The 16043-nt window shown below is 37.6% G+C and overlaps 1 protein-coding gene across 1 annotated transcript; it reads left to right on the forward strand.

The window, feature by feature from the left end:
• Positions 1-5534: 5534 nt before the first annotated feature.
• On the forward strand, positions 5535-6495 carry LOC112918550 (protein ZAR1-like). Its single transcript, XM_025996600.2, has one exon. It carries the CDS (start codon positions 5556-5558, stop codon positions 6357-6359), a length of 804 nt encoding a protein of 267 aa, XP_025852385.2. The 5' UTR covers positions 5535-5555; the 3' UTR covers positions 6360-6495.
• Positions 6496-16043: the final 9548 nt, after the last annotated feature.

Below are 16043 nucleotides of genomic sequence, written 5' to 3' on the forward strand. Positions count from 1 at the left end.
TCTGTATCTATGAGTTTTGTTTGTTCATTTGTTTTGTTTTTTAGATGCTACATGTATGTGAAATCATGCAGTATTTGTTTTTCTCTAACTTATTTTACTTAGCACAATACCCTTTAGGTCCATCCATGTTGTCACAAATGACAAGATTTCCTTTTTTATGGCTGAGTAGTATTCTGTTATGTGTATATACCACATCTTTATCCATTCATTCATTGATTAAGTTGTGTCTGTGGCTTTGCTATTATAAATAATGCTGTGATGAACACAGATGTGCATATATTTTTTTAAATTAGTGTTTTCCACTTCTTCAGATAAATATCCAGGAATGGAATTGTTGGATCATATGATATTTCTATATTTTATTTTTTGAGGAACCTCAATACTGTTTTTCCGTACTGGCAACACCAATTTACATTCTCACCAACAACGTAGGAGGGTTTTCTCTCCTCCACAAACTCTCCAACACCTGTTATTTCTTGTCTTTTTGCTAATATCTCTGATATTAGGTCTGAAATGATATCTCATTGTGGTTTTGATTTGCATGTCCCTGATGATGAGTGATGCTGAGCATCTTTTCATGTGCCTCTTAGCCATTTGTATGTGTTCTTTGGAAAAGTACCTATTCAGGGATGCCTGGTGGCTCAGTAGTTGAATATCTGCCTTTGGCTCAGGGTGTGGTTCCGGAGTCCTAGATTTCAGTTCCTCATCAGGCTCCTCCCAGGGAGCCTGCTTCTCCCTCTGCCTATGTCTCTGCCTCTATCTTTGTGTCTCATGAATAAATAATAAAATCTTTTTTTAAAGGAAAAGTATCTATTCAGATCCTCTGCCCACTTTTTAATCAGATAGTTTTATGTTATTGTTTGTATATTTGGGATATTGCCCTTTATCAAATATATTATTTACAAACATCTTCTCCCATTCAGTAGATTCTCTTTCTATTTATTTTTTGATGTTATCCTTTGCTGTGTAGAAGCTTTTTAGTTTGATGTAGCCACACTGGTGTATTTTTGTCTTTGTTGCCACTGCCTTTGGAGTCAAATTAAAACAAAATGTTGCCCAGACCAGTGTTAAGGAGCTTAATGTCTGTGTTTTCTTCTGGGAGTTTTGTGGTTTGTCCACTTATATTTAAGTCTTTAATCAGTTTTGAATTAATTTTTGTGTGTGGTGAGAGATGGAGGTCCAGTTTCATTCTTTTGCATATAGCTGTCCAGTTTTCCTAATACCATTTATTGAGGAAATTGCCCTTTCTCTATTGTATATTATTGCCACCTTCGTTGTAAATTAATTGAGCATATACACATGTGTTAATTTCTGGGCTCTAATCTGTTTTATTGATTTTTGTGCCTCTTTTTATACCAATACCATATTATTTCAAACATGACAGCTTTGTAGTATAGTTTGAAATCAGGGAGCATGATATGTCCATCTTTGTTTTTACTTCCTAAGATTGTTTTGGCTATTGAGGTCCCATGCAAATTTTAGATTTGTTCTACATCTATTTTTAAAAATGTCATTGGAACTTTGATAGGGATTGCATTAAATTTATAGATGGCTTTGGGTAGAATGGACATTTTAACAATATTAATTCTTTCAATCTGTGACTATGGAATATCTTTCCACTTATGTCTTATTCAACCTCTTTCATCAAAGTCTTGTAGTTTTTAGTGTACAGGTCTTCTCTGTTTAAATTATATTTCATTCTTTCTGTTGCTATTGTAGGCAGGATTTTAAAATTTTCTCTTTCTGATCATTTGTTATTAGCATATAGAAACACAATTGATTTTTATTTTTATTTTTTATTTTTTTAAAGACTTATTTATTTATTCATGAGAGACACACAGAGAGAGAGAGAGAGAGAGGCAGAGACACAGGCAGAGGGAGAAGCAGGCTCCATGTAGGGAGCCTGATGTGGGACTCAATCCCAGGTCTTCAGGATCACACCCTGGGCTGAAGGCAGCACTAAACTGCTGAGCCACTGGGGCTGCCCCACAACTGATTTTTATATGTTGATTTTGTTTCCTGCAACTTTATTGAATTCATTTATTAATTCTAACAATTTTTTAGTGAAGTCTTTAAGATTTGCTAGAGTAAAATCATGTTATCTGCAGATAGTGGCAGTTTCATTTCTTCCTTTCCTATTTGGATGCCTTTGCTTTCTTCTTCTTCTTGCCTAATTCTCCTGGCTAGCATTTCCAATATTGTGTTGAATAAAAGTGGTAAGCGTGGGCATCCTTGTATTCTTCCTCATCTTAAAGAAAAAACTTGAAGATTTTCACTATTGAGTATGATGTTTGCTGTGAGTTTGTCATATATGACCTCTATTATGTTGAGGTATGTTATGTCTATGTTCATTTTGTTGGGAATTATCATAAATGTTGAATTTTGTCAAATGCTTTCTCAGCATTTATTGAGATGATCATATGGTTTTTATGCTTTATTTTGTTAATGTACTGTATCACGTTGATCGATTTGCAAATGGTGAACCATCTTTGCATTCCTAGAATAAATCTCACTGGATCGTGATGTATGATCCTTTTAATGTATTGTTGAATTTAGTTTTCTAATATTTTGTTGAGGATATTTACAGCTGTATTCATCAGGAATATTGACCTGTAGTTTTCTTTTTTTGTAGTATCCCTGTCTGGTTTTTGTATCAAGGTAATGCTGGGCTCATGAGTATGGGAGCATTCCCTCCTCTTCAATTTTTTGGAAAATTTTGAGTTATTAAATATTTTTTGAATATTTGGTAGTATTCATCACTGAAGCTATCTAGTCCTGAGCTTTTGTTTGTTGGGAGGTTTTTGATTACTGCTTCAGTCTCCTTACTAGTAATTAGTCTATTCAGATTTTCTATTTCTTCATGATTAGGTCTTGGAAGATTCTTTGTTTCTAGGAATTTATTCATTTCTTCTAAGTTGTCCAGTTTGTTGGAATATAATTGTTCAAGTAATCTCTCATTATCTGTTGTATTTTTGTGGTACTAATGGTAACTTCTCTTTCATTTCTAATTTATTTGAGTCTTCTTTCTTTGTTTCTTGTTAAGTCTAGCTAAAGGTTCATCAATTTTATTTCTCATTTTAAAGAACCAGCTCTTAATTTTATTGATTTTTTATTACATTTTTAGTCTCTTTCATTTATTTCTGCTCTGATCTTTATTATTTCCTTACTTCTGCTAACTTTGTGCTTTGTTCTTTTATCTCTAGTTCCTTTAGGTGTGAAGTTAGGTTATTTATTGGAGATTTTTTCTTGTGTCTAGCATAGGCCTGTATCACTATTAGCTTCCCTCTTAGAATTGTTTTTTTTAAAGATTTTCTTTATTTATTTATGAGAGACACACAGAGAGGCAGACATAGGCAGAGGGAGTAGCAGGCTCTCCATGAGGAACTCAATGCGGGACTCAATTGCAGGACTTCTGGATCACAGCTAGAGTGAAAGACAGATGCTCAATTAACCACTCAAGTGCCCCTAGAATTGATTTTTTTGCATAGATTTTGGGTTGTTGTATTTACATTTTCATTTGTCTTTTTGTATTGCTTGATATTGTTTGGTATATCCCTTGATTATTGATAACTAACTGTTCATTAGTGTTTAATCTCCATATCTTTGTGATTTTTCTAGTTTTTTTCTTGTAGTTAAAATCTAGCTTCTGTTTTAAATAAATTTATTTTTTATTGGTGTTAAATTTACCAACATACAGAATAACACCCAGTGCTCATCCCGTCAAGTGCCCACCTCAGTGTCTATCACCCAGTCACCCCCGACCCCTGACCACCTCCCCTTCTACCACCCCTAGTTCGTTTTCCAGAGTTAGGAGTCTTTATGTTCTGTCTCCCTTCCTGATATTTCCCACACATTTCTTCTCCCTTCCCTTATATTTCCTTTCACTATTATTTATATTCCCCAAGTGAATGAGAACATACACTGTTTGTCCTTCTCCGATTGACTTACTGCACTCAGCATAATACCCTCCAGTTCCATCCACGTTGAAGCAAATGGTGGGTATTTGTCGTTTCTAACGGCTGAGTAATATTCCATTGTATACATAAACCACATCTTTTTTATCCATTCATCTTTCGATGGACACTAAGGCTCCTTCCACAGTTTGGCTATTGTGGACATTGCTGCTAGAAACATCGGGGTGCAGGTGTCCCGGCGTTTCACTGCATCTGAATCTTTGGGGTAAATGCCCAACAGTGTAATTGCTGGGTCGTAGGGCAGGTCTATTTTTAACTCTTTGAGGAACCTCCACACAGTTTTCCAGAGTGGCTGCACCAGTTCACATTCCCACCAACAGTGTTAGAGGGTTCCCTTTTCTCCGCATCCTCTCCAACATTTATTGTTTCCTGCCTTGTTAATTTTCCCCATTCCACTGGTGTGAGGTGGTATCTCATTGTGGTTTTGATTTGTATTTCCCTGATGGCAAGTGATGCAGAGCATTTTCTCATGTGCATGTTGGCCATGTCCATGGCCATGTCCATGTCTTCCTCTGTGAGATTTCTCTTCATGTCTTTTGCCCATTTGATGATTGGATTGTTTGTTTCTTTGGTGCTGAGTTTAAGAAGTTCTTTATAGATCTTGGAAACTAGCCCTTTATCTGATACATCATTTGCAAATATCTTCTCCCATTCTGTAGGTTGTCTTTGAGATTTGTTGACTGTGCAACAGTGCACAAGCTGTGCACAGCTTTTGCTGTGCAAAAGCTTCTTATCTTGATGAAGTCCCAATAGTTCATTTTTGCCTTTATTTCTCTTGCCTTTGTGGATGTATCCTGCAAGAAGTTACTGTGGCCAAGTTCAAAAAGGGTGTTGCCTGTGTTCTCCTCTAGGATTTTGATGGAATCTTGTCTCACATTTAGATCTCTCATCCATTGTGAGTTTATCTTTGTGTATGGTGAAAGAGAGTGGTCTAGTTTCATTCTTCTGCATGTGGATGTCCAATTTTCCCAGCACCATTTATTGAAGAGACTGTCTTTCTTCCAATGGATAGTCTTTCCTCCTTTATCAAATATTAGTTGACCATAAAGTTCAGGGTCCACTTCTGGATTCTCTCTTCTGTTCCATTGATCTATGTGTCTGTCTTTGTGCCAGTACCACACTGTCCTGAAGACCACAGCTTTGTAGTACAACCTGAAATCTGGCATTGTGATGGCCTCAGATATGGTTTTCTTTTTTAAAATTCCCCTGGCTATTCGGGGTCTTTTCTGGTTCCACACAAATCTTAAGAAAATTTGTTCTAACTCTCTGAAGAAAGTCCATGGTATTTTGATAGGGATTGCATTAAACGTGTAAATTGCCCTGGGTAACATTGACATTTGACAATATTTATTCTTTCAATCCATGAGCATGGAATATTTTTCCATCTCTTTGTGTCTTCCTCAATTTCTTTCAGAAGTGTTCTATAGTTTTTAGGGTATAGATCCTTTATCCTTTTGGTTAGATTTATTCCTAGGTATCTTATGGTTTGGGTGTAATTGTAAATGGGTTGACTCCTTAATATCTATTTCTTCAATTTCCTTGTCAGTGTTCCTGGTGCCTGCAAATGCCTCTCACTACTGCATGGACCCTTACAAGAGGGCACAGCTTAAGGCCATTCTCTCTCAGATGAACCCCAGTCTGAGCTTGCAGCTTTATAGGGCCAACACCAGGGAAGTGGGTGTGCAAGTGAGCCCACGGGTGGACAAGTCCGTGCAGTGCTCGCTGGGGCCTCGCACCCTGTGCAGCCGCTCCCCATGGGGCAGTGCAGGCCACAAGGCACCCCTGACAGCCTGGGGAGTATATTCACCAGTGATAGGCCGCAGGAGCCTGATTCAGCTGCAGAGGGAAGGGGAAGACCAAGAGAGGAAGGCTCTTTTGCGTCCCACTGAGGCCAGTGAGCAGCAGCAGCAGCAGCAGCAGCCACCACCAATGCCAAGGTCAGAAGAAGACAAGCAGGAGGAGCCTCACCAGCACAATGAGTTGGAGGAGGAAGACGCCTCAAGTCCTCGGAAAGAGAAGAGTAAGCAGGCACAGGGAGTTGGTGGAGCAGATCTCAGGAAACCCACTTTCCAGTTTTTGGAAGCAAAATATGGCTATTTTCATTGTAAAGATTGTAAGACCAGATGGGAGAGTGCTTATGTGTGGTGCATTTCTGGAACTAATAAGGTTTATTTCAAACAGCTATGTTGCAAATGCCAAAAGAGTTTTAACCCTTATCGAGTAGAAGCAATCCACTGTCAGACCTGTTCAAAGTCTTGTTGTTCCTGTCCTCAAAAGAAAAGACATATTGATCTAAGGAGGCCTCATCGACAGGATCTGTGCGGTCGCTGCAAAGACAAGAGATTCTCCTGTGGCAATACTTACAGCTTTAAATACATCATGTGACAGGCAGTATGAATTGTACAGGACATCCAAATTCTCCTTGTAACTTAGCTCTGACTTAGCATTGGAAAATGGATTAGGTTTTTGTACTTTTTGTAGGTTGTATAACAATTGTACAATGTGAATAGAATAAAATAAATGCATGTAAAATAGAAAAAAAAAAGTGTATAGACATGTCACTGATTTCTAGGCATTGATTTTGTATCCTGCCACACTGCCGAATTGCTGTGTGAGTTCTAACAAGGGGTGGAATTTTTGGGGTTTTCTATGTACAGTATCATGTCATCTGTGAGGAGGGAGAGTTTGACTTCTTGGCCAGTTTGAATGCATTTTATTTCTTTTTGTTGTCTGATTGCCGACCTAGGACTTCTAGTACTATGTTGAATAGCAGTGGTGAGAGTGGACATCCCTGTCGTGTTCCTGATCTTAGGGGAAAGGCTCTCAGGTTTTCCCCATTGAGAATATTTGCTGTGGGCTTTTCATAGATGACTTTTAAGATGCTGATGAATGTTCCCTCTATCTCTACACTGAAGAGTTTTGATCAGGAATGGATGCTGTATTTTGTCAAATGCTTTCTCTGCATCTATTGAGAGGATCATATGGTTCTTGGTTTTTCTTTTGTTGATATCACCTGTCACACTGATTGTTTTATGAGTGTTGAACCAGTCTTGCATCCCAAGGATAAATACCACTTGGTTATGGTGAATAATCTTCTTAATGTATTGTTGGATCCTATTGGCTAATATCTTGTTGAGAATTTTTGCATCTGACTTCATCAGGGATATTGGTCTATATAATTCTCCTTTTTGGTGGGGTCTCTGTCTTGATTTGGAATTAAGGTGAAACTGGCCTCATAAAATGAGTTTGGAAGTATTTTGTCCCTTTCTATCCTTTGGAACAGCTTTAGTAGAATAGATATTGTTTCTTCTTTAATGTTTGATAGAATTCCCCTGGGAAGCTATCTGGCCCTGGACTTTTGTGTCTTGGGAGGTTTTTGACGACTGCTTCAATTTCCTCCCTGGTTGTTAGCCTGTTCAGGTTTTCTATTTCTTCCTGTTCCAGTTTTGGTAATTGGTGGTTTTCCGGAAATGCATCTGTTTCTTCTAGATTGCCTAATTTATTGGCGTAGAGCTGCATAGTATGCTTTTAAAATCATTTGTGTTTCCTTGGTATTGGTTTTGATCTTACCCTTTCATTCGTGTTTTTATTAATATGAATCTTTTTCTTTTTAATAAGGTTAGCTAGTGGTCTATCTAATTAATTCTTTCAAAGAACCAACTCCTGGTTTTGTTGATCTGTTCTACAGTTCTTCTCGTCTCTATTTCATTCAGTTCTGCTCTAATCTTTATTATCTCTCTTCTGCTTGGTGAAGGTTTTACTTGATGTTCTTTCTCCAGTTCCTTTAGGTGGGAGGTTAGCTTATGTATTTGATTTTTTACAATTTTTTGAGGGTTGCTTCCATTGTGATGTATTTCCCTCTTAGGAATGCTTTGCTGTATTCCAAAGATTTTGAACAATTGTATCTTCATTTTCCTTAATTTCTATTGAATGTTTTTAATTCTTCTCTTATTTCCTGGTTGACCCACTTATCTTTTAGTAGGATGCTGTTTTACCTCCACGTGTTTGAGTTTCTTCCAAATTTCTTCTTGTGATTCAGTTCTAGTTTCAAAGCATTGTCGTCTGAAAATATGCAGGGGATAATCCCAGTCTTTTGGTATCAGTTGAAACCTGACTTGTGACCCAGTATGTGATCTATTCCAGAGAAAGTTCCATATGCACTTGAGAAGAATGTGTATTCAGTTGAGTTCCGATGGAAAGTTCTGTATATATCTGTGAAATCCATTTGGTCCAGGGTATCATTTAATGCCCTTGTTTCTTTGGTGATGTTGTCCTAAGAAAATCTGTTATTTGCAAAAAATACCGTGTTGAAGTCTCCTACTATTAGTGTATTATTATCTAAGTACGTCTTTACTTTGTTATTAATCGATTGATATACTTGGCAGCTCCCCCATTAGGGGTATAAATATTCATGATTGTTAGGTATTCTTGTTGGATAGACCCTTTAAGTATGATATAGTGTCCCTCTTCAACTCTTACTATAATCTTGGGGATAAACTTTAATTTATCTGACATGAGGATTGCTACCCCAGCTTTCTTTTGAGTACCTTTTGAGTGGTAAATCATTCTCCACCCTATTTTCAGGCTGTAGGTGTCCTTAGGTCTAAAATGAGTCTCTTGTAGACAACATATAGATGGGTCTTGCTTTTTTATCCCATCTGAAACCCTGCATTTTTTGATAGGATCATTTAGCCCATTCACATTCAGAGTAACTAATGAAAGATATAAATTTAGTGTCATCATAATACCTATTCAGTCCCTGTTTTTGTGGGTTTTTGTGGATTATTTCTTTGGGCTTCCTCTTTCTTTACAGGGTCCCCCTAAGGGTTTTATGTATATATAATAGTATGGCACTTACAAATAGTGGAAGTTTTACTTATGTCTTGACAATTTGGATGCCTTGTATTTCTTTATCTTGGCTGATTGCTATGGCTAAGGCTTTTAATACTATTTTGAATAAATGTGGTCAGAATGGACATCCTTGTTTTTTTCCTGATCTTAAAGGAAAAACTCTCAGTTTTCCACTGTTGAGTATGTTGTTAGTTGTGGATTTTTCAAGTAATGGCCTTTATTATGTTGAAGTATGTTCCCTCTAATCCTATTTTGTTGAGAGTTATCATGAATGGATGTTGGACTTTGTCCAAAGCTTTTTATGCATCTATTTCCTCCTGTGGTTTTTATCCTTTCTCTTATTAAGGTGATGTATCACATTGATGGATTTGTGAATATTGAAGTATCCTTGTATCCCTGGGATAAATCTCACTTGATCATGGTAAGTGATTTTTTGAATGTCTTGTTGGAATTGATTTACTAATATTTTGTTGAGGTTTTTGCATTTGAGTTTATCAGAGCTATTGGCTTATAGTTCCCTTTTTTTTTAGTGTCTTTTATCTAGTTTTGGTATCAGGGTAATAATGGCCTTGGAGAATGAATTTGGATGCTTCCTTCCTCTGTTTTTTGGAATAGATTAAGAAGAATATAGATTAACTCTTCTTTAAATGTTTGGTAGACAGGCAGCCCGGGTGGCTCAGTGGTTTAGCGCCGCTTTCAGCCCAGGGCCTCATCCTGGAGACCTGGGATCAAGTCCCATGTCGGGCTCCCTGCATGGAGCCTGCTTCTCCCTCTGCCTGTGTATCTGCCTCTCTCTCTCTCTCTCTCTCTCATGAATAAATAAATAAAGTCTTTAAAAAAAAAATAAAGATAAATGTTTGTTAGAATTCACCTGTGAATCCATCTGGTCTTAGATTTCTGTTTGTTGGGAATTTTTGAATATTGATTGAATTTCATTGCTAGTAATCAATCTGTTCAAATTTTCTATTTTTCCTAATTCAGTTTTAGGAGGTTATATGTTTCTAGGAATCTATCCATTTTTCTAGATTGTTCAATTTGTTATCATATAAGTTTACATAATATTATTTTATACTCCTTTGTATTTATGTGTTGCCTGTTATTTTCCCCCCTTCGTTTCTGATTTTATTTGATTTCTTGCCACTCTTTTTTGATGTACCTGGCTGAAGGTTTATCAATTTTGTTGATCTTTTCTAGCTTCTGGTTTCATTAATCTGTTTTGTTTTTTAGTCTCTATTTCATTTATTTTTGCTCTCATCTTTATTATTTCCTCCATTCTGCTAGCTTTGGCCTTTGTTCTTTTCTAGCTCCTTTAGGTATAAGCTTAGTTTGTTTATTTGAAATTTTTCTTGTATCTTGAAATGGACCTGTATTGCTATGAACTTTCCTCTTGGAACAGTTTTGTTGCATCCCAAAGATTTTAGACCATTGTGTTTAAATTTTCATTTGTCTGCAGTTTTTTATTCCCTCTTTTATTTCTTGGCTGATCCACTCACTTTCTAGTGGAAATTTCTAGCATGTTATTTAGCCTCCACATTCTTTCCAGATCTTCTCTTGTGATTGATAACTAGTTTCATACCATTGTGATTTTGAAAGATACATGGTATGATTTCAACCTTTTAAGATTCATTGAGCCTTGTTTTGTGGTCTAACATATGAACTATTCTAGAGAATGTTCCATGTGCACTTGAGATTAATGTGTATTCTGCTGTTTTTCAACGGAATCTTCTCAATATATGTATTAGGTCCATCTAGTCCAATGTGTTATTCAAAGCCACTGTTTTGTTGTTGATTTTCTGTCCACATGATCTATTGATATAAGTGGGGTGCTAACATCCCTTTCTATTATTTATTACTGTCAATTTCTTCCCTTATATCTGTTAATTGTTACTTAGGTGTCCCCAGGTTGGGTTCATAAATATTTACAATTGATTTTATCTTCTTGTTGGATTATTCTCTTTATCATTATGTAGGGTCCACTGTTTCTTGTTACAGTCGTTTTTTAAAGTCTATTTTCTCCAATATAATTATCGCTACTTCTGCTTCCTTTTCACTTCCATTTGCATGGTAAATGTTTTTCTATCCCTCACATTTGATGTGTATTTAGAACTGCAGTGAATCTCTTGTAGAGAGCATACAGGTAGTTTCTTGCTTTCTTATCCATTCAGTCATTCTGTATCTTTTGAATTGAGCGTTTAGTCCTTTTACGTTCAAAGTAATTATTGATAGGTATGTACTTACTGTCATTCTGTTATTTGTTTAATGGCTGTTTTTATAGTTCTTCTCTTTTCCTTTCTTCTCTTTCTCTCTTCCTTTGTGGTTTGATGGTGTATTTAGGATATGCTTGGATTCCTTTTTTTTTTTAATTTTTTGCATATCTATTATAGGTTTATTTTTTATTTTTAGAGAGGAATGGGGGCAGAGGGGGAGAGGAAGAGGGAGAGAGAGAATCTTAAGTAGGCTCCATGTGGAGCCTGATGCATGGCTCAATCTCACAATCCTGAGAATATGACCTGAGCCAAAATCAAGAGTTGGATGCCTAACCAATTGAGCCACCCAGGTGCCTCTATTACAGGCTTTTGATATGTGGTTACCATTAGGTTCACATGTAACATTTATGCATATAGCAGTCTATATTAGGTTGATGGCCACTTAAATTTGAACTCTTTCTAGAAAAAGTAATTTTTTTCTCAACTCGCACTGACATTTTATGTATATGATGTCATATTTTATACCCTTTTTTGTGAATTCATTGATTGATTTTTATATATGTAATTGATTTTGCTGCTTTTGTGCTTTAACCTTTGTACTTCCTAAGTGTTAATCTACTACTTTTATTATGTTTGTATTTGCTTGTGAAATTTTTTCCTTTCATAATTTTCTTACTCTTGGCAATGGCTTTCTCTTTTCACTCAAAGAATTACCTTTAATGTTTCTTTTAAGTCTAGTTTAGTGATGATGAACTTTTCTTACTTTTAACTGTCCGAAAACCCAAGATGTCTCCTTCTATTCTGAATTATAGCCTTGGTGGGTATAATATTCTTGATTGCAGCTTTAGTCATTTCAGCACTTTCAATATATCATGCTACTCTCTTTTGGCCTGAAGAGTTTCTGCTGAAAAATCAGCTAATAGCCTCATGGAGTTTCCCTTGTATGTAACTATTTTCTTTTCTATTGTTGCTTTTAGAATTTTGTCTTTATGACTGCTTTTGGTAATTTTAATTACTATATGTCTTGGTATGAACCTCCTTGGGTTGATTTTGTTGGGAGTTCTTTGTTTCTCCTGGATCTGGATATCTGTTTCCTTCCCCAGATTTGGGAAGTTTTCAGCTATTATTTTTTCAAGTAAGTGTTCTTTCCCCTTTTCTCTCTTGTGTCCTTCTGAGAGTCCTATATGTAAATATTATTATGCTTGATGATGTCACTGAATTCCCTTAACCTACTCTCTTTTTTTATTTTTTATTTTTTATTTTAACCTACTCTCTTTTTTGTATTCTTTTTACCTCTTGCTGTTAAGTTTGGTTGTTTTCCATTACTCTGTCTTCTAGCACACTGATCCATTCTCCTGCCTCCTCTAATCTGCTATGGATTCCCTCTAGTGTATTGTCTTTTTTTTTTTTTTTTTTCATTTCAGTCATTCAATTCTTCATCTACAATTGGTTCTTTTTAATATTGTCTCTTTCTTGAACATCTCCCTGAGGTCCTCCACTCTTTTCTCAAATCCAGTAAGTATAATTATGATCATTACTTTATATTTTGTATCAGGTATATTGCTTGTCTTTCCTTCATTTACCATTTTGTTGTTTTGTCCCGTTCTTTCATTTGAGACATATTCCTCTGTCTCATTTTGTCTAACTCTCTGTGTTTGTGTCTATGCATTAGAGAAGTCAGTTATGTCTCCTTATCTGGAAAGTAGTAACCTTATGAAAAAGAGGTCCTATGGTATCCTGGAGTGCAGTACCCCCTGCTCACCAGAACCAGGCACTTCTGGTGTTTCCTGTATGGGTTGTGTGCACTTTTGGTGGTGGTGGTGGGGTTGTGTGCACCTTATTGTTTTGGCTGAGCCTGGTTTGCCTTCAGTCCAGTCATCTGTAGTGGCCCATTCTGCCAATTGTAGGCAGGGTTTGGTCCTGTGGAGAAGCCAGTTTGGGGTTGCTATGGGTTTGTAATTGGGCAGTGTTGGTAGTCAGACCAGATGCCTGCTCTCAGCACATTTGCTGTCACTGCTGTCACACCAAACTGCAGAACACTCTCTCCACCTCATCCCTTGATAGGTTTTTCTTGTTGGATGGGGCCTGTAGTGAAGCCAGATGCCTGCCCCAGTCTGTCTGTTGGGGCTGCAGCAGTACCAATCTATAGGCTGTTCTCCCTAGCTCATCCTCTGAGAGGATTTTGTTGGTGGGTGGAGCCGGTAATCAGACCAGATGCCTGTCCCCAATCTGTCTGCTAGAGCTGCAGTGTCCCAAACTGCAGGGCTTTCTCTGTGTACTGCCCCCTGAGAGGTTTTTGTTGGTAGGTAGGGCCAGCAGTAAGATCAGATAGATTCCTGCCCCCATTCCATCTTCTGGGGCTGTAGACACACTGATTAGCAGGGTACTCTCTCTGCACTGCCAGTTATAAGTTTTGACTCCTAGGACTGAGTGTACTGGTGTGTGTGGTTATCTTTCCATCTCCCCAGGGCAGGAGTAGTACTTTGAGTGCACAATTCCTGCCAGAGCTGTTTTCAGAATAAGATGAGGCAGGAGGAGTTTTAGAGGGACTTTTTCTGAGTGGGGCAAGTTGGTTGTGGGGGGGGGGGATCCTCAGGAGAATGTGGGTATGGGGCATGTGGTATTAGCAAGGTAAGTGGAGTGCTCATGCTGGTGTCAGCAGGTATACAGATATCTACAGTGGGGGCAGGGGAGAGAAATGGTTGTTCATTAGACATTTGTTCTTGGAGAAGTTGCCTAAAGATCCCTGCTTTCCAACACACATTCTGAGATTAGTAAATAAATCTTCCTCAGCTACCCCCAGATTCTTTTTGAAACTGCTGATCCTATGCTTATCTTGGTGGGATTGTTATTCTGGCTCTTTAAAAGCAGGAACTCAGTTTCCTATTGCCCTCTGGCTCTCAAAGAGCTAAGCCTACAGATATTTAAAGGACTTGGCGTTAAGCCCTGCTGGTTTTGAAAACCAAATGTTATGAGGCTTTGTCTTCCCAGTGCAGGTCCACCAACCCTGGGTTGCCTGTTGTGGGTCTGCTCCCCTCCCTTCTTTCTGCTTCTTGTGACCCTCCCATTTGTGGTCTCATTGGGAGTTTGGTTCCCTACCACAACTCCACCTCTCCCACTCTTCAATGTGGTCTCCTCTTTCTGATTAGGTATAATCTATTCTGCCAGTCTTTGGGGTTATTTTCTGGGTTAGTTGCACTGATGTGGCTGCTATCTAAGTGTGCTGTGGGATGAGGTGAACTCAGGATCCTCCTATTCCACCATCTTCCTAGAAGTCTGTTTGGTATTTTTATGAACACTGTGTTCATCCATTTTTGTTCCATTTTCAGATGGCATCTTTATGAATATTACTTTGAACTCTTTATCTGGTAATTACTTATATCCATTTCATTAAGGCCTTTTTCTGATATTTTATCTTGTTCTTTCATTTGGAACATATTCCTCTGTAGATTATTTCGAATTAAGTTTATTACTTATCTGCCAAAAAAAAAAAAAAAAAGCTGAAGCATCTACTTTTCTTTTTTCTCTAAGAGCCAAATTATCTTAATTATCTTAATGTAGCAGAGATGGACTCTTGATCAGAGCCACAGAAAACTGCTAGGTAGATGGTGAGCAGGTTATAAACTGATATTAATTCACTATTATATTAATTTAGATGCATGATATACTGGGGAAGAACATCATTTAACAAAACCTTTCTAGTTATAGTGTTTTCCTCTAATTTCACCTTCCTTGTGGCTGTTTTGGTCTTAGTCTGACACTGTAAGGAAATTCACTGTGAAGTGTGGAATAAGTGAGCATGTTTCCTCTGTCCTCAAAAGTTCACATGCAAGCCTGTGAACTTGGAAAGAGAACAAAGTTTTCTAATATGGTAAACCAAGAAAATGTAGATTAAGAAGTCTGGTTTCCTCTTCTTTGCATCAGTATATAACAGCTGTCAGATACCACTGAATAATCTACTCCTCCTGTTCCTGAAAGGTAGATAGTTATTATTAAAGCATTTCCAAAAGGAAGTATGATTTAATCTTGAACAATGGCATGAATGAAGTAGGTAATGCAACAATATAAGAGAAACTTCAAAAAGTGTATTATTTGCGTTTGTGATTTTTTGGTCCCACCTAATTCTACTCTTTCCACAGGTCTCTGAAACCTCACCAGCAGGCTGACATCCTGATAAATTCTGAAAGAAAGAAAAACAATGTAAAAGGCAAGGCGGGTGTGGCAGCTAGAGAGGTCATGGTGAACAAGAAGGAAAGTGCAGCTACTCAAGTGTACGCAGATAAAGGCATTAGGTTCAAGGGATGAAAGGAAGTATATCAGGTTGGAGAGTGCCCACATGGTACCTGATGACAAACTTCAAGGAAAGAGGCCAACCTTTAGGGTCTTCGGTTTAGCCCTCACTTCCAAACAAAGCAAGTTGCAAGACTAGTCCTAACGTCAAGCAACAGAAAGCTTCCTTCCTTTTGGAAAAGCGAGTAAAGGCATCTTTCTGTGCTTTCTTCTTGCTAAAAGGGCCAGATTTCTCTTGAGGTCCTCGTTGTTAGAAAAGACTTGTAAAGGCCATGATGACATTGTGCAAAGAGTATGGTCATTAAATAAAAACATGAGTCCATGTTCATCCAACCCTACAGGAGTTAATTCCCCTCCCTGAGCCTCAAATACTTCACCTTAAAAAGGTGGTAGGCAGATTGAACCAGAAAACAAAAGATTGGTTTCTAAAGGACTTATTTTCTCTATTTTCTTCTTTACTTCATTCTTCCAATTTAAAAACTTAAGCTATAATATCATAATCTACCTGCTTTCCATATACCTGAGATTCATATACTGTCTGAGTAACATGATAAAGTCATCTTTAGAGACATATACACATTGGTTTCAGAATGACACCCCCTAGGGTCTTGGCTGCCAATTTGGTCCAGGAACACACAGTCAGCCTCCTAATGCCAGTCAGTGTCCTTGACAGCACCCACTGCCCATGTTCTAGTTGATACTCTCTCGGGAGACATATTTT

The sequence above is a fragment of the Vulpes vulpes genome, chromosome 9, assembly GCF_048418805.1.
Source record: "Vulpes vulpes isolate BD-2025 chromosome 9, VulVul3, whole genome shotgun sequence".
NCBI lineage: Eukaryota > Metazoa > Chordata > Mammalia > Carnivora > Canidae > Vulpes > Vulpes vulpes.